Genomic DNA, 18911 nt, shown 5'->3' with positions numbered 1-18911 from the left:
AAAAGATATATTAATATCTATATGTTTTTATAATTGAAATTAAATAAAAATATTTTATTATTTTTTGAACAATAAAACGAATCGTTTGGGCATGTCTAAGCAGGTAGAACTTAAGTTCAAACTTGAATTTTTTTTTTGAACCGGGTTTCAACTTAAAAGTTGACTTTAATCAACAATGCAAATACCTTAAAAGTTGTTATGTGTCTTTTTCAATAACTTGTAAGGTATTAATTTATTAATATATCACAAAATTCTTTAAGAAATGTATTAAATTCACATCTAATTAATTAAAATTTTCTGTTAACAGTTTTCATCATTAATTACATTGACGATTAAAATAAATTGACAATCCAATTAGATGATGACACATGACAGCTTGGTTTATTCTAATATTTTTCTCATAAAAAATTAAAATCACAAAAATATATCAAAATCATAAAAAAAGTTACAAAAAAATCATTAAAAATATAAAAAAATATAAAAAGTATTAAATATTAAAAATATGAAAACTAATATAAACTTATAAAAATTTTAAATAAACTAATAAATTATAAAAAAAATTAAAATATTATAAAATTAATAAAACATATTTGAAAATTTTAAATTTTTATAAAAATATATTGAAATTCTATAAAAACTATAAAAAAAATCATAAAAACTATTTAATATATATACTAAATTACTAATAATGAGATAACATCACGTGGCCCATCCACGCATGGGCACGTGGTTGTTATCACAGCTAAGAGTTCAAGGGCTCATTGTATCCGATAAACTATGGGAAACAGAATAAATAGGTAAAATTCTATAAAAGGTCCTTGTATTGTGTGTTTTTAACGGATTTAATCTTCTATTGATTTTCAAAATATGTATTTTTAATTTTGAGCCTATTTTTTCATTAATTCTATCAAATAATTTGGCATTGATTATTTTTTTAATCACGCAAATATACAATTTAGCTGCTGTTTTTTTTTACAATCAAAATTCTTTGTATATTTGAAAAAGGGAAAACAATCTCAAATTTACCGGTGAATTTTGATTCAATGTAGTTCAATTATATATGTAAATTTTTTGTTTTGGTTCAATTGTACACTTGAAGCTTTTATTTTTATTCAAATGTACACATTTAGAAAAAAAAACATGTCTATTTATTTTTCATGTTAGTTTAATATAATTGTTCATGCGTACAATATACAAACATAAAATGTTACTACAGCGATGACAGTGTTAATAAATTGTAATCTTAGAATTAAATCAAAAGTTCATATATATAATTACACAAAATTAAAATTCGTGTATCACGTATATATGCCATGTCATCACGTACTTTAAGAAAACACATCATTTTATTTGATGGAGTACATGTTTTTCGGAGAGAGAAAGACCACAAATGATCAAATTATAGTAGATAGATTAAATCCAAAAAAAAGAGCAAAGTATAGGGGCCTTCTAAAAGTTATACCAAATAAATAAAATCGTAAAAAATAATTATATCTGTTCTTTTTAATACAATGTCCATAATAAAAGATAATGTACTTTAACATACTTGATCTCACGATTTCTTATATTAACATTAAAGTCGGCGTCAATCAAATTAAGAATAATTTATATTTGTAAATGTGAAATTTGAACTGCCTTATCCAGCACTGCAGAAACAACGTATTGTTTCATGCCACGTCATCTTGCAACTGTGTCGAGATGGATATATATTATAGCATGGTAAAATGATTATTATTTGTCTTTTGAAAAAGGTGGGACCTCTCAATTAATGCTCTTCATGCCCTTTTATCGGGTGCCACCAGTTGCAGTGAACAAAACCATCCCTGACTCATCGCAAATATTTGTGTTTATCATAATAATTGCCATAGTGGTTGCTTCCATTAACCAATAAGAAAATATGGGTTATATTTATAAGGTTATATATTTATTATGTTTTATAAAATATAAATATATTTTAATTAATTTAGAAACAATATACAATAAGTTAATTTTTTTCGGTCGATTCAGTTTTGACATTTAAAATCCAAAAAACGACTGAATTTATCGATTAAATTGAGGTAAAAAATATCAATTTATCCCACACGACTAAACTAAAATTGAAAAAACTGAATGGATTAATTCTTTTTCTGTTAAAATCGAAAATTACTTTCGCTTAAAATGGAGTACATTCATTGGCTAACCATTTTTTTTATTCGGAAAGCACTCACAACAAATGGATTAATCACAGTTGTCAATAGTAAATACTCTTAGTATTTTGAGTTGTAACAATTATAAATATAAATTAAGTCAAAGTATTGTCCTTCTATTAGGAGTTAAATTGTATTTTTCTCTTTTTATTAAAAAAGGTAAACTAGTCCCGTACGTTAAATCAAAGACTAAATCAGACCATATCTAGTAAAAATTTCATCAATTTATACTAGTAAAAACTGACGTAGCAGATGAAATAATCAAATAGTTATATGTGACGTGCAGTGACGAATTCAGGGGGTTGGCAGAGGCTCGACCCCCCTAAAATGGAAATTTTTTTTTATTTAGGACCGTTTATAGTTTATAAAATTTTAAATTAGTAGCAGTAAAATTGCACTTTCACCACCCAAAAAATGATAAAAATCTGATTTAATCATTTAAAATTATAAAGATATAGGCTATTAAAATAGTAAAATTATATTTTTACTATTGTAAAAATATACAATTTAATTCCAACTCTCCAAAAGAATTTCTGCCTTTGCTCCTGACAACGTGCCATGTATACTTCATGCTAACATACAAATACCAAGTTTTAATAGTCAAAATGAATTAACTTTTTAACAGAATAATTGATTTACTTTTTCATATAACATACATGACTTAAATTACTTATTTTTTGAACAGAGAAAACAAAAAGCAATTCAACTTCTAGTACGAAAGGTTTCCATTTACCCTATAAATTATTAAATCTAACTTTGAGGTGTAATTTTTTTTCTCTTAATTATTTGATACAATTGAAAGGGTGACATATCTTTTTATCGATAATTAAACCAAATATTATAAAAAAAATACAACTCGTATTTTTTTATAAATAAAAACAAAAGGAATTTAGTTATTAATATAATATTCTCAATAATACCCAAAATTAAAAATGTCATAGTAGGGAGCTTGGTCCGAAGAGAAGAGACAGAATAAAGTAAAAATTTATTTCCAAAATAATTGAGCCGCTTTATTAAAGATTGGAAGCCGCCGAGCCGAGCCGAGAGGCACGCCTTCCAAGGTGATAACCATTGCCACTAAACTCGGTCAAAAGTCAGAACCATACATAGTATAAAATACACTTACTACACTCGCATTTACGGTAGAGTTTGGATAGATGGTGCATTAACGGTACTGATGAGATTATATATTACAGTATAAAATAAAAATTAAATTAATCGCACCGCACCTCACTGTTCATTTAAACTCACCTTAGCCCTTCAAACTATGAACACTTTTACTTAATTAAAACGAGGCAATAGTTAAAAAGAAAAGAATGTAAATTACATTAGTAGTTAGGGAAAAATCTAACCATCTTAAATTCTTAGGTGTTTCAAATTTTACATTAATCAACTGATAATAAAAAAATATAAAATAAAATAGTTAAATAATTATTTTATAATATTTATTTGTTTGGCGATAAAAAAAGAAAAAGAAAATATAATTAAAGTAAATATTTTTTAACATAATTAGAACATTAAAAAGAATAGTTGAATGTTTAACCAAAAAAACCAAGCCAACTTCAGCCGAGCATAATGGAGCCGAGTCAAGTCTCTCTCTTTCGAGAGGAGATTGTTTTTCCATACGAGAGCTCCATCAGAGGCATCGTAGACCAGACACGTCCAAATCACTGATGCTCACAGGCGGCTCTTAATTGAAAAGCTCTCTGTTATCCACGTGTTCTTCTCTCATTAGTCCTTTACTCGTCTCAAAAAAACACTGTTTTCCCCCATTTCTCTATTATTATTTTCCATTTCCTTCTTTAAAATAAATAAATAAAAAATATATTAAAACCCTCATCGGAGCAAAGACACACAGAGAAGAAAAAAAAAGGAAAAAAAATTCTGGAATATTATCTTCATCGGAAGAGATTCTTACTCTTTTTTTTTTCTAAATATTTGATTGATAGTTCGGGTTTTAAACAAATCTCAACTCAATCTTTTCCCTTTAAAAAAAATTATTCTTCCTTTTGATGTATTGAAAAAAATTCACTGTTTTAAAGCGATAGGTTAGGCCTCATCTGAGAATTTTCTTTTTTTTGATTTGGTTCTTGTTTTGCTTGCACTGTAAGCTGCTTGTTCTTTTTTCCTTCTTTTTAGGTTTTCTTTTAAAATCTTCAGTGACGAGAATTTGAAGCTCAAGCGAAAATTCAAAGCAAATATGGATATAAAATCGTTGCGGAATTTAAAATCGTTTCGAGATTCGGTGGTTTGAAGGTTATGTAGAAATCGAATGAAGCTTTCTTAAAAAAAAAAAAAAGATACGTTGATTGAAATGAGGAATTCGGGGATAATTTAGAAATTAAAATTTTCAAAGAAAAACTTGCGGGAGTTGCAACTATGAGTTGCAGCGAAGCAGAAACGAGAAGCGTCGCCGTTTCAAATGGGTTGATAACGAGTGCTGATGAGTTGACTATCGATCAAAATTTGCTTATTGACCCGAAATCGTTATTTATCGGCTCCAAAATCGGCGAAGGAGCTCATGGCAAAGTATACGAAGGAAGGTCAGTCTCTTAACACCTTTGTAAATATTAATAGTAATTGTATTAATTTACTAATATATGTTTTCTTAGACGCCAAAATTATATATATGTAATAGCCATGGTTGATGGTAGTGGTAAAGATTTTTTTTATTTATATAATTATTTTTTATTGTAATCCGAACTTTTTGTAGTTAATTATCCTCAAATTAACAAGTTTAATTTGTTTTTTTAGATAGGAAAAATAGATATATTTTATGTTCTTATGTGGATGTAACAGTAGAAATCAATATATGAAGAACGTTGCTATTTCTTCGTAATAATTATTAAAATTGCTGAACGAATTTTATTGAGTGAAGACAAAAATGATGGAGATGACATTTAAATTTGTAGAGTTTTCAAGTGAAACAATGTAAAAAAAAAAATGGTTGTGCAAATAAGGGCACTCTCTTAGTTACATTGGGGTGAGTCTAACATTTTTTCCAGGTATGGCGATCGGATTGTTGCCATTAAAGTTCTTCACCGTGGGAGTACGGTCGAGGAAAGAGCTGCCCTCGAGAGTCGTTTTGCTCGTGAGGTTAACATGATGTCTCGAGTGAAACATGAGAATCTTGTCAAGGTGATGATTCTTTGAAACTTGCATTTCTGTGTAACTTGTTCATCAATGGAATATGCCGTTTATATGTTTTTCTCACCTGCGAATTACGGGATTTGTTTACCTTGACAGTTCTTTGGAGCTTGTAAGGACCCGCTGATGGCGATAGTAACCGAGTTATTACCGGGAATGTCCCTCCGCAAGTACTTAATAAGCATTCGTCCGAAAGTTTTAGACCCTCATGTGGCTTTGAATTTTGCACTGGACATTGCGCGTGCCATGGATTGTCTGCATGCTAACGGGATTATACATAGAGATCTGAAGCCTGGTACTTCTTGAATATTCTTCATCAGTTATGTTAAACGCTCTATATAGAATATTAGTTGGTGATTGGAGAGGCTGGCTTGTATAATTCAAAGGCCATGCAGTGATTCCTTTTATAGCGGCATCGGGATCTCACTCTGTCCCTTTCATGAATGTGTGCACGAAATCTTCACAGCAGTTAACTAATTTGCTTTAATTTGTATTTTTTTGGTTCTTTTCTGTGCATTAGTGGCTTAAATGATTTTCTTTTTGAATTCTTTGCCGCTTCAGTTGTCTCTTTCTTGTGACTGTTTCCTATGTTTTGATTGAACTGTGTGCTTGAAAACTGGAACACCTGAATGTGCAATTACATGCATTTTACCATCAGATGCCTATCTGAATGAATCTCTGCCTCTGAGAGCAGAATGTAGCTTGCAATTTACTCATTGGTGTAATACATTTGTTCATAGTTCAGTATGTATTTCTTGATTCCTTTTGCTAATCTCAAATATATGTTGGAATTTATCCATGCAGATAACTTGTTGCTTACAGCAAACCAGAGGTCTGTAAAACTTGCAGATTTTGGTCTTGCGAGGGAAGAATCCGTGACAGAGATGATGACTGCTGAGACCGGGACTTATCGTTGGATGGCCCCTGAGGTTTGTGCAATTGCACCACTATTGTATTAGCAAAAATGAGAAGTTTTATTTAGGGTAAGCTATATTCAAGGTCACTAAACTATTAGTAAGTTTATTTTTGGTTACTCAACTTCAAAACTTCAAAAAGTTACAAAATGGTTATTAAACTTTTTGGTCACTGAGCTGTGAAAATCGTTGCTGTATGGCCTTCTTTGTTCATATCGCTTGCCCCAATTGAAAGCTCTCTTTACCCTTCTTTTCTGCAGTTCATTTTTTTTCATAAAACAATTTGGATGTTTATTGGCATTTTGTAACTTTGTGAAAACTTTTGAATGGTTCCGTGACTATTTTGTAACTTTTTTGAGTTGAGTGACTAAAAAGGTAAACTTACTAATAGTTTAGTGACATTGGGTGTAGTTTATTCTTTAATTTATAATGAAGATTGAAACATTTTGTTTCTGTTTAATTATTTGAGTGATGTTAGTTATGAAATTCTAATGTTCTAATGCTGATACGCCCACGCATTTATCTATATGCTTATATTTGAACATTTCAATTGATAGTGAATACCCTTAGCTGCAGACCAAATGACCTACTCCTTATGCCAAAAATTTATGATCCTCGCAGTTTACTTTAGAGATTGCTTGACAATTCATCTTTAGGTAATAAATGATTTGTGACTTTTGTTGTAGTTGTATAGCACAGTGACATTGCGTCGAGGGGAAAAAAAGCATTACAATAACAAGGTTGATGTTTACAGCTTTGGAATTGTCTTATGGGAATTATTGACCAATCGCATGCCATTTGAGGGCATGTCGAATTTGCAAGCAGCTTATGCTGCTGCTTTTAAGGTGAAAACTCTTTCAATGAACACAGCATAAATGTTTAAACTAACAGATAGCTAACTAGGTTGATGCTACATGAATGTGCAGCAAGAACGACCGAGCCTTCCGAAGGATATATCCCCTGATCTAGCTTTCATCATACAATCGTGTTGGGTTGAGGACCCTAACATGAGGCCAAGCTTTAGTCAGATAGTACGTATGCTGAATGCTTTTCTCTTCACACTCACACCTCCTCCATCGTCAATACCTGAATCCGACGCTAGCGAGAAAGCAGGAACGAGTAATGGAACCATAACTGAGTTATCTGTTCGGGCAAAGGGGAAATTTGCTTTCCTACGCCAATTGTTCGCTGCAAAGAGGACAAGGAACTGATAATGAGGGTAAAACCGGTAAAATTTTGAAAAAAAGGGTTTCTTTTTGTTCCAACTCAAGAAAGTTGGCATGTGATAGTAGATATATATGTTCTAACTGAACCTCTTCATAGTTAGCTTTTCTAGTGATGATTTTTTCATCAAGTAAATGTAGGAAAGATGTTAGTTTGGGGGTAACTTGGCAAAATAAAACAAAAATAGAACCATTTACGTCGTCTAGTCGACATTGTTGTAAAGAAGGTATACGATTTCGAATTTTCCCTGTTCATATCAATGTTACCCTTCATCTGAAAAAAGAAGGCTATTACAGTGCATTTCATTCTTGTTTTTGTTTCCTAATGAGATGATGGTATGCATTTCATGTGATATATTTAGATTTGACAGATGCTCGGGTTTGTGCTTTAGGCATTATTAACGAAGCCAGAATGGCGACAAATGAATAGGTTTTGGCTTTTTCACATCACGATGTTGATCGCAATGATGCATGAGGAGCCAGAGTAGCAGATCTAGGAATGGTGGTAATTTCTTTTGTCTGCCTTGTTCTAAATTGCCTTGGTAACTTTGAACTCGGCATGTTATACTTGAAAAGTGCTCTGCATTGTTATTATGTTTGCCATTGCATTGCTCTGAGTTCATTTTGGTATCAAACATGTCTGATTTATGGTCTAAATTGTTCGTGGTTTGTGGTTGCCCATCTAATAATGTCGTCTTTAAAGTTCAAATTTATGTTCTCTCGTTAAAGAGTGTCAATATGTCTTACTATTACATCCGAACACTTTTAGTTGCATTGCAATGTATTGCTATCACCATTTATCATATTGAAGCCTTAGGCATCGACTTTTATTTGGAAAGATCAAATATAATAGAGATTCAAATTTTAAATTCGTAAATGTTGTCTTCAAGGATTGAATTTGCATTTTTATCTTTGGGTGTTTACCATTGCACTTAATATTTGCTGGTTTTATTTATTGTCATTATACATATTATTAAAATTTTAAACATAAATAACATATATTTTTAATATTTACTCTATAATATAATATAATATATTTAACTTAACATGATATAGTTTACATAATATATAAAATAGAAAGGGATAAATATAATTTTTGGCTTATGAATTCGACAATTAAGTACTGTTTGTTATTTGTATTTTTTCTTATATCTATTTTAGTAGCTAATTTAAAAAAAAAAAAGTTTGATGATGTGTCACTATGAGATTGTGTCACATTATTACTTAAAAAAAGTATATAAATTTTCAGATAATGATGTAGTACAATCTTAAAGTCTCACATACAGTGTTTTGATAATGGAACCAGTAGTTTAACTTCTCAGATAATTGGTTTTTGATGCAATCAGTTCGATAAATTCAATTGTTAGATGAACAATAATTAAAAATTCATAAAAAAAAAATTAACTATTGGTTTTTGTCTATTTTTTCGATATTGTAACTGTTTCAAGCCGTTTTTGATTCAATTAGTTAAACCTTTTTGTTTTAACTAGTATACCAATTGGTTTTTTTTCAATCAATTTGACCAATCAATAAAAACACTTATCACATCATTAAATTTTGATGGAATTTAAATTTAAGGACTAAAATAGATATAATTGTCAAGTTCGAGTACTTAAGAGAACCTAAAAGAATACAAATATCAAAGTGAGTTTAATTGTTAAGTTTACGAGTTAAAAATAATTTTATTTCAAATAAAAATATCATATTATAAATTTAGAAAACAACTAGACTAAATCGAGCTTGGATGGTGAATATTAAAATATATATTATACACGGACTTCAAAATTTTTTATATAAATTCATTATTCGTTGTAATATTTTTTTTAATTTATAAAATTTTCAATAAGCCTTCTACTCTAATAATACTCTAATAATAGTTAAACCCTTAAACAATTCTAATTCGATGAGCTAAATATGGAAGTAGTTGAAATAACTTTCCTTTGGATGAAACCGAGAGACTCAAGACTGGGTCTAAGAGAAATAAACGGCTGAGATTTCATACAAAAAAGTACACGCCACGATCTCAATCGTCCATTTGCCAAAATTAACTCTTTTTATGTTCTCTTAAGAGAGTCAATTTTTTTTTAAAAGAAAAAAACGTAATCTACAGTGGAACACATATTTTATTTATTTTTTTGAAGAACCCGATAATAACTGGGGAAAAAAAGAGGAGAGAATTTCAAGAGAAGCCATCGGATTAGAATTAAATTGTTTTATCTTTTTTTTTTTAGATCTTTTCCCCAAATTACAAATTAATAGTCACTTTGAGTCAACTCCACTTTTTTTTTCTCTATGTGCTTTGGTGAACTGCAACTCGAATTATCTTCACCATTCATTCGATTTCTTTTGTTTTCAGTACAATAGGAGAATTGGGTTTTTCTTTTTTTGGTTAATTGAGCTTATTTGATGGTCTGGGTATGATTCTAATCGAGGAAAAAGTTGGTACTTAAAGTGGGATTTGGGGGATGCAAAAATGGGGGAAAATGGAAATGCAGCTGCTTTACACACAGCAATCAACGCGGTTCAAGCATTGGGGAGAGGATTTGATGTTAATTACGATACGAGGTTATTGTACTGTAAAGGTGTGATGGGTTCTAGGATAGTTGAAATTGATGAAGAACATGTTAGGGATATTTATTTGGATGATCAAATTGTTCTACCTAATATTTCTAGAGATATTAGGAGCTCCAAGGAGTCTATTGGTCGTCGTAGTTCTGGGGTTTGTAATTTTCATGAGGTAAATGTTGTGATATCGGCTTTTGGGCATGTTTTATTCATCAAATATGGTGTAGATTGTTAGTTTTTTCACTTTGGGTTTTTATTATGTTATTGTGTTATTGTGTTTTTCTATCGCTTTGGTTGATCATATTCGTGGTTAGAATTGAATGTTTCTTTTGGGAATGACCAATGTACCTCCATGTCCGTTTTATGGTTCATAATGACTAAATTTTAGGAACTTTTTTTGGGATTCGTAGCTATCTCTCCTATCACTTCCAAGTTCAAGTTTAAGTTCTCTTTGGGAGTGCAGTGGTGTTTATCATTAGTGTTAATGGTTAGCCTAAAGGGTGGCAATTGATTCTGTTTGGACTTACATGTTATCTCCTATGGAAGTATGTGGGTCATGTTTGATTATTAGTGATTTGATTCCAAATTATGTTGCTTGTTTGAAATTTAATTTGAGGGGTTAGCTTCAATAGAAGTATCATGGAGGCCTTGAATGTTAGATCAAAGAGCAAACTAGTCCTTCTAATTCCGTTCATTTCATACGTTAGCATAAGGTATACGTTACTGTCTGGTTATTTGTCAGCCAGACCAGTTTTTAATAGTGCAAATGGATGGAATTTTTAATAGAAAGGATCGATTTGCACTTTGATCTAATGTTCAGGGATTAATTTGCCCATTTTTTGACTGGAGGGAGCAAAATGCAGTTTGACTCCTAGTACAAGGGCCTCCATGGTACTTTTAGCTTCTTAAAATGTAGTGTTTTTGGTGGTGATTAAGAAAAGGCATTAGATCATTGAATTTGATTATGATGGGCCTACTTATGCTTAGGAGAAAGAGTGTATGCTAATTGAATTTCTTAGTACTTTGTAATCAATTATGAAATGAAGAATTAAGCATTATTTAAACTATTTCCGACAATTGGCTTCAACCTGATGTGTTTCGATTTGTATTGCGTTATTTTTCTAATTCACTTTTGTTAACTTACCAACTACAGATGGTGGAGTATTTCAATAAAAAAGCTAACGTGTCTGGTGGTTTTGCCCTCGGTAGTTTCAATTCTGTGTTTAGCTTTACTGGTTCAACAAATATTGATGCTGCGACCACAAAGATGCTCTCTATGGATGGATTTTACATTCCACTTGCCAAGCTTCAGCTTACAAGGTCACCATTGGTGTTGCAAGAAAAGGTTAAACGTGCAGTCCCAACTTCTTGGGATCCATCATCCTTGGCTAGGTATGAACCGTTTGTCGATTAGTGTAAAATTCTCAGAATATAGGCTTGAAGTCCTAATATTGCTCTATTTTTACAGTTTCATTGAAAATTTTGGGACACATGTCGTTACTTCTGTAACTATTGGTGGTAAAGATGTGATATACATCAAACAACATCATTCTTCACCTTTATCTACCATGGAGATTAAAAACTATGTGCAGGATATCGGAAATCAAAGATTCTCTGATAAAGAAAGTCATACGAGTTCAGGTCAAATCAAATTAAAGGACAAGGCTAGTTCCACTATTTCCGTCGGATGTTTGTCTTCCTTTATTTGTTTTACTTTCTTGACCATTGCTGACTTAACATAATTTGTTGAGTTTTACAGGGTCTTGATCCAGGCTTATTCAATAGTCAAGGGATATACCCTCAGCCTTCCAATGCGCCATGTCTTAACGGGAAAGAGGTAATTAGATGGCTTGACGGTTTATTAGCGGAAATCACTTTGCTAATGGATATTCAATATCTTTGGGATTCTATTCTGTTATTTGTTTTTTGTCAAATCGAATCGCTGTAGCCAAGGCCGTGTACCGAGGTTAACCTTTGTTTTGTCTGGTTGTTGTTCTTGTTGTACTTCCTACTTTTTTGGCTACATGCTCAAATTGTGACCTAACCTTTTAGGGGTAGCTCATATAAGGGCCAAACTTTTTAAAATAGTCATATAAGGGCTTAACCTTTACAAAAGTGATCAAATGAAGGTCAAACTTTTCAAAATGGGTAAATAAGGGCCAATCCTTTTCAAAAGCCCTCAAATAAGGGCTTCTCATATGTCATATATCAGGTTTCAAATTATGTTTTTTATTATTTTCTTTTTTTAAGCAATATCTGATTCGACTGTTACGTGTTTTATTCTAAACATGTCAACATTCACCTAATTTTTACTACAAACTAGGCTGATGTGTGTGAAAAGCTCTTATTTGAGCACTTCTGTAAATGTTAGGCCCTTATATGACTACTTTGAAAGGTTTGGTCCTTATATGAGCAACCCCAAAAAGGTTGGCTCTAATTTGAGCAATTAGGCCTACTTTTTCCTCATAAAATATTTGTATGTCAATGATGTTGAATTGTATTTTATTATCACTTTTGGTTGCCAAATTTTTTATTTATCATTCGTCTTTTAGTCAATTCTAATTGTGTGACTAGATGGTGTTTCACTCTGTGCCTTGGTTTCTTATTTTTGCAGGATGTTACAGTCATTTTTCGTAGGAGGGGAGGAGATGATCTGGAACAAAACCACACACAGTGGGCAAAAACCGTCCGGTCATCTCCGGATGTCATCGAAATGACTTTCTATCCTATTACTGCTCTACTTGATGGAGTAGCCGGAAAGGAGCATCTGACTCGTGCTATCAGTCTTTATCTCGAATGTAATACTACTAATTCTTTCCAATTCCTTATGTTGCTAATGTTTAACCCTCTGTCCTAACTTAAATCTTCTGACTGATTCTTGGCAGACAAGCCTCCAGTCGAAGAACTTAGATATTTCTTAGAGTTCCAGATTCCTAGGATATGGGCTCCGGTACAGGACAAGATTCCTGGCCACCAGAGGAAGGAACCTGTTTGCCCGTCTTTGCAATTCAGCATGATGGGGCAAAAACTTTATGTCAGCCAAGAACAGGTATATGTTTATGCAATAACGTTTTGATCTTAAAAATTTCAAGCTCTTCGATTTGTTGGTGAAATGTGTTCGTAAGAATGGAAAGAGTATGATTAAGGCTCATGCTTATTGCTGCCCCCGGATAGCTCATTGTTGTGAAATAGGGGCAAAGTCAGAAATTCTTTTAGTGGGGGCCGAGATTAAGTTATACATTGTTGAGAGTTAAAATGTAATTTCATCTTTGTATTGGCTTATATCTTTATGGTTTTCAAAAGGACTAAATCGAAATTCTAGCGTTTTTGGAGGGGTAAACTATAATTTTATCATATATTAACTTAAGATTTTATGAATTTTGTGGGTCTAAAGCTGAATTTTTCATTTTTTTGGGGGGTGTCATGAAATGTTTAATAATAAAAGCCATCTTTGTGATGTCTCGTGCCATGAGAAACTTAACCAGCATTAGTAGCTGTTCTTTTTCTCCCGGAGTATCGAGTTGAGCTTTATCTAAGCTTGATAGCAATTGCATAACCTCTACGGGCATTCTAAGAGCCATAATTGTGGTGTATCATATATAACTAAAATGCATTGGTTATAGACCACTCCACGAAAGAGATACTGGTTGATAACATGAATTGTTAAAAAAATATTTTGCATCTAATCTGGTGCTTGATGTAAATTGCAGGTCTCGGTTGGACGTAAGCCAGTAACAGGCTTGCAATTACGACTAGAAGGAATCAAGCAGAACCGTCTGAGTATTCATCTTCAGCACTTAGCTTCTCTTCCGAAGATCCTACTCCCACATTGGGACACCCATGTTGCAATCGGTGCTCCTAAATGGCAAGGACCCGAGGAGCAAGATAGTAGATGGTTTGAACCTGTGAAATGGAAGAATTTTTCTCATGTTAGTACGGCACCAATTGAAAACCCCGAAACCTTTATAGGTGACCTCTCTGGCGTCTACATTGTCACTGGGGCACAACTCGGAGTCTGGAACTTCGGGTCAAGAAACGTCTTGTACATGAGGCTCTTGTATTCTAGGCTTCCGTGTTGCACGATACGAAGATCGTTGTGGGACCATTGTCCAAATGACAAATTGAAGAAAGTTGTTGCTACTATAGGTACTACCAACTCTGGTGATTCAAGTTCCGGTTCACAAGAAAATGTCGTAAACAAATTGGCTAAATTCGTTGATATGTCTGAGATGAGCAAAGGACCACAAGATCCTCCCGGTCATTGGCTAGTAACCGGTGGAAAGCTCGGTGTCGAGAAAGGCAAAATCATATTAAGGGTAAAGTACTCCTTACTGAATTATTGAATCTCTTGGCATATGATTGGTATGGTTTCGTGCCGGTCCATGTTTAAGTAGAGGCGATGTTTTTCGTTCTTTTTGCACGTCTGTACGTCTTCTTCGTGCTTGTAAAGAATTGTGTTTTGATGAATTTGATTTTGAGTGGTTTTTTAGGATATGTATGTTTAAACATGGAGTTTTTCTTACAATTTTGGTAGCAACTTGTGTCTTGTAAACATTTTTCAAGTGCTGTGAATTATGTAGAAATAACCTTGGAAGAAATATGTCTTAATTTTATCTACATGAGATGTATATATACACTTGCTAGGTAAACCATAAAACCTGTTTAAGAAAGGTCTAATTTCGGTTTTAGTCCCTCTATGAAACCGGGATATCATGTTATTTGTATCATTCTTCAATAATTTAATTCTATTTTAGTATTTTCATCCTGAAAAAAAATCAAATCTAACATGATGTGCCGAAATTTTAGATAGAAATTTCGAAATGACATTAAATTATTAGAAAGTGATACAAATGACATAATATCCCGGTTTGGGAAATTCTTCAATTTAACCACATCCAGGAGGCTCTACAGTATCATCAATATGAACTTCCACACTCTTCAATTTTGCTGCATGCCACTCTTATTAATTCACTATGCTATAAAACAATATTACACTCACTAATCAGAATTCACGTAAACACAAAATTCTTTTCAAAATTTCATAACTATAAAAATTATAAAAATCTCATGCTATAAAAATTACTTTTTAAAATTAAAATTATAAAAAAAATTAACCTCTAAAAATTAATTAATTACTGATATGGCGTCCACATGGTGATATACACGTTAGCAAAGTTAACAAACTTGAATGGAAGTAAATTTTAAGGATTAAAAATACAAAAAAAAAAGAGAGTCAAACAAATCATTACGTCAAGTATAAAAAACCTAAACAAGACCCATTTATAACAAATGCACATACTAAAACGAAAGGCCACATTTTATAAATATATATGATAAAACTCTAACTTTGTCACTAAAACCCTAAAACCTTAACCTTAACAAGCCGAAGCTAGCGAGGTAGTGTTTTTTTATATAGAAGTGGAGTAGTTGAGATTAGCATAATTTTTAAAAAATTATTTGATGTTTACCTGAAATTCAATGAAACCAACAATGAGGTCTCGCGCCCCATTCCAACACCACTTCTTTTATATATCATATTTTGTGATTTAATTTATTGAAATAAATTCATTTTTGCCATTTAAAATATTTCTTTTTGTAATTTGGTCACTCAACTTTTAGGATGTTTCCTTTTTAGTTATTCAGGCGTTAAATCTCTAACGTCGGTTAGTTGTGCACGCCACATCATGTTTATACTTTCATTTTGATCACTCAGTTTTTTGATCGCTTTCATTTTGGTCATCAAAATTTTTTTAAATATTAATTTGGACAAAAAAAATCAAGGATTAAAGTAAAAAAAAACAATAAACTAAACAAATACACAATAATAAAATAAGTAAATTGTTGAAATTTTTTTATCCATTAATAATGTCAACTGATTTGCTACTATACTATTAAAATTATTTAATTTAATCTCCTTTTAAATTTTAATTTTTTTATGTTTTCAAATTATTAATTTAATCCAAATTAGAGTTTGAAACTCATGTAATTAACCCCTTTGGGTTAACCCGAGACAAATTAATAGATCTATGAGAAATCTCATTCAATTGGATATATTGTATTATTTTAACTTTTACCGCTTTTTCACTTTAATTTATTATTATTTTTACACCAATCAAAACTTAAAAAAGATATTTTATTATTTGAAGGGTGTTGGGATTACATGCCCAACTTGGAAAATATTTTGTATATATATATAAATCCAAGTTGCATTTTCTTTTAATAAAAAAAAATATAAGTTCACTTTTCTATTGAGGAAAAGACCAAAAGGATGGAAGATATTATTATTTTTTTCCAAGCAAGAGTATGATTGGTTTATCTTCTTTCCACTTGGCAAACTTAAGGTTGGGAATAATTAGGTAAATTTATTTTGATTAGTTAGATAATTAATTTAAAATTTAAAATATTTTTAAGTAATTATAAAATAAATGTAAAATACAAAAAAATTAAAAATTGAAATAATTTGAACATTCCCCTATTAAGATAACACACTTTAATACATTCGAACTCAGACTTAATCAATTAAAATAGTTATCCTTATGATGCTGTTGGTATGCAACCACCCAATGAGAAGATGGCAGCCAAGTTCCCACTATATGACCAAAGCTATTGTGATTGGGTGCAACTACAAGGTTTTATCAAACAACTGTTACATCAATGGCACACTCAATGGATTTGGTACTATAAAAGTATATGTCACACTGCCCTACCCAAGCTAAACCATTCAATTTTGTATCTCTTACTTTTTTTTTTACAAATTTTGGATCACCCATTTCTGTATCTCTTTTAAACTTTCTTTTTTATTAATAAAATTTATCGAGTGGCAAAAATTTTGATTTTTTAAAATAAGATTTTTTATTTGAATTTATAAAATAAGGTTGAAGAAAAGAAATTTAAACTCTGATATTTGGGAGATTTTTTTATTCTTAAGTAAAAAAAATTAATTTTTTTATAAAGTAGAAACATATTTTATATTTAAAACTAAGAAAATAATTTTACAATTTTATGTAAAATTATTTAATTTTAAAAAATATTTATAAGAAGAGATCTAAAAATCACAAAATAAAGTAAATTTTTTTTTTATCAAAATAGAGTCAAAAGACATAAAAAAAAGTTAAAATAATGATAGGTGTCCATTTATTTATTTATTAGATTTTTAGGTGTTGTCGTCGTCTAGAACCTACTTGTGAAAAATACTCAAAATTATTATGAATAATTTGAAAAATTAAAGAAAAAAAAACTCAATCGAATCAAATTGAACTTAACCCTATTAAGAGATTTCGGCTCAGCTCAATTCTAAATTTAATTAATTAAAGTACTTAGGAGGTCTCTGTATTACCGGGACTGGACCAAATTAGTTTATTTATTATTGAACGGATCAATTTAGTCCCTATACTATTAGAAAGAATCAAATGATATAAACAACAAATGTTAATTCTACTCCAATATGACATTATTTGATTTTTAAAAAAAATAATATATGAACTGCATTAATCTATTTAATCAAGTCCCTGTAGTAGAGGGACCTTTTAAGTAAATTTACCAATTTAGTAAGAACCAATATAAGAACCAAACACCGAGTTGTCTCGAAATAATAAAACAAAAGTTGACCCCACAAACACAACAATCGGTTTCATATAAATGAGGATTCCACCGATTGTTTCACTGCAACTCGGCGATTGCATATAAAGTTAAATTAGAGTTCTGGTTCCCATGATCTCCTTCCCCTACAAAAACAGACATTAAAGTAAGCCTTTAAACATCTTTTTTCTATTAAAAAAATCATCTTTTTTTTTCTCTCTTTTAATTGTTGGGTTTTTTGGGATAAATAGAGAGACATGTTCCAGTCTGATGAACGTTGAATCGGTCCCGGATTCGGATAAATACAATTTCCTGTCTTTTTTTTTTTTGGCTTATCTGTTCTTTTTAAGACGCACCACTTGTTATGTTAGCAGCAAAAATGGATCGGCGGAGCATGGGGGAGACGCAGATCAGTACATTAGTACCTGCAGTTGAGAAACAAACCGATGATTCTTACATTACCAAGACGACGAATTTCGACACCAATATGGTTATCATATTAGCAGCACTTCTGTGTGCGGTGCTATGCGCGTTGGTGTTCAACTCCATCAACCGTTGTCGCCGTAGGGAGAGTCCGGAACAAGCGGCGGCTCGGCTTGCGGCAACGGGGTTGAAGAAACGAGATTTGAGACGGATCCCGGTGGCCGTTTACGGGATGGGCGGCGCGAGCTTTACGGCTACCGAGTGTCCCATTTGTCTTGGAGAGTTCTTGGATGGTGAAAAGGTACGAGTGTTACCAAAATGTAACCATGGGTTCCATGTGAAGTGCATAGATACATGGTTAATGTCGCACTCGTCGTGCCCGAATTGTCGACATTCCTTGCTCGAACATAAGACGGAGAACAAGGATGTCACCGCCGGTTCCGGTCGGCAACCGACGGACAATGGCGATCTTGTTATATTTGTTCAGGAGGGAAGCTAGTACATTCGTTGCTTCATCGTACTTGTTTCTTATAGTTTGCATATCTTTAGGGACTAAATTGCAAATACTAGGATTTCTTTTTATTGTTTCCTGCAAGTCTCACAAGTTTGAAGTTTATTACATGATAGTTTGCTTACAGAGTTACATAGAAGATAGAACTGTTACATTCATCATCTTGTATCCTGATTTCAGAAAGCTTTTAGAACTTATTGGTCAAATATCGTTTTAGTTCCTCTACTGTGGTCAAATTTAATGATTAGCCCCTAAAATTTAATTTGGAACGGATTCCATGTAGTATTTTAACTGTATTATAAAAGTACAAGGACTAAATCTCAAATTCAAACATATTAAAGGGATCTTGATCAATATTATTAGC

At 31.7% G+C, this 18911-nt stretch overlaps 3 protein-coding genes across 7 annotated transcripts; all 3 read left to right on the top strand.

Annotated features, from left to right (window-relative positions):
* Nucleotides 1–4004: 4004 nt before the first annotated feature.
* On the top strand, nt 4005–7771 carry LOC107903661 (serine/threonine-protein kinase STY13). 3 transcript variants are annotated; one of them, XM_041087916.1, is made up of 7 exons: nt 4005–4234; nt 4326–4729; nt 5221–5324; nt 5433–5628; nt 6138–6262; nt 6934–7092; nt 7174–7771. In XM_041087916.1, the coding sequence occupies exons 2-7, from the start codon at nt 4708–4710 to the stop codon at nt 7456–7458; spliced, it is 891 nt and encodes a 296-aa protein (XP_040943850.1). In that variant the 5' UTR covers nt 4005–4234; nt 4326–4707; the 3' UTR covers nt 7459–7771. The 3 variants fall into 3 exon arrangements, with proteins under 3 accessions (XP_040943850.1, XP_016685286.2, XP_016685293.2); XM_016829797.2 differs by having other exon boundaries at nt 5192–5324; XM_016829804.2 differs by having other exon boundaries at nt 4005–4729.
* Nucleotides 7772–7836: 65 nt separating this feature from the next.
* On the top strand, nt 7837–14652 carry LOC107903654 (MACPF domain-containing protein CAD1). 2 transcript variants are annotated; one of them, XM_016829777.2, is made up of 7 exons: nt 7837–7975; nt 11189–11427; nt 11504–11699; nt 11795–11872; nt 12650–12833; nt 12921–13084; nt 13746–14652. In XM_016829777.2, the coding sequence occupies exons 1-7, from the start codon at nt 7970–7972 to the stop codon at nt 14376–14378; spliced, it is 1500 nt and encodes a 499-aa protein (XP_016685266.2). In that variant the 5' UTR covers nt 7837–7969; the 3' UTR covers nt 14379–14652. The 2 variants fall into 2 exon arrangements, with proteins under 2 accessions (XP_016685266.2, XP_016685255.2); XM_016829766.2 differs by lacking the exon at nt 7837–7975 and adding an exon at nt 9392–10207.
* Nucleotides 14653–17636: 2984 nt separating this feature from the next.
* LOC107906168 (RING-H2 finger protein ATL74) lies at nt 17637–18880 on the top strand. Of its 2 annotated transcripts, none has more exons than XM_016833069.1 (2): nt 17637–17779; nt 17988–18880. In XM_016833069.1, exon 2 carries the CDS (start codon nt 17993–17995, stop codon nt 18533–18535), a length of 543 nt encoding a protein of 180 aa, XP_016688558.1. In that variant the 5' UTR covers nt 17637–17779; nt 17988–17992; the 3' UTR covers nt 18536–18880. The 2 variants fall into 2 exon arrangements, with proteins under 2 accessions (XP_016688558.1, XP_016688566.1); XM_016833077.1 differs by having other exon boundaries at nt 17641–17779; nt 17985–18880.
* Nucleotides 18881–18911: the final 31 nt, after the last annotated feature.

Source organism: Gossypium hirsutum, chromosome D02, assembly GCF_007990345.1.
Source record: "Gossypium hirsutum isolate 1008001.06 chromosome D02, Gossypium_hirsutum_v2.1, whole genome shotgun sequence".
NCBI lineage: Eukaryota > Viridiplantae > Streptophyta > Magnoliopsida > Malvales > Malvaceae > Gossypium > Gossypium hirsutum.
Note: the sequence above shows the minus strand (reverse complement) of the source record. Positions and strands in the feature narration are given on the sequence as shown.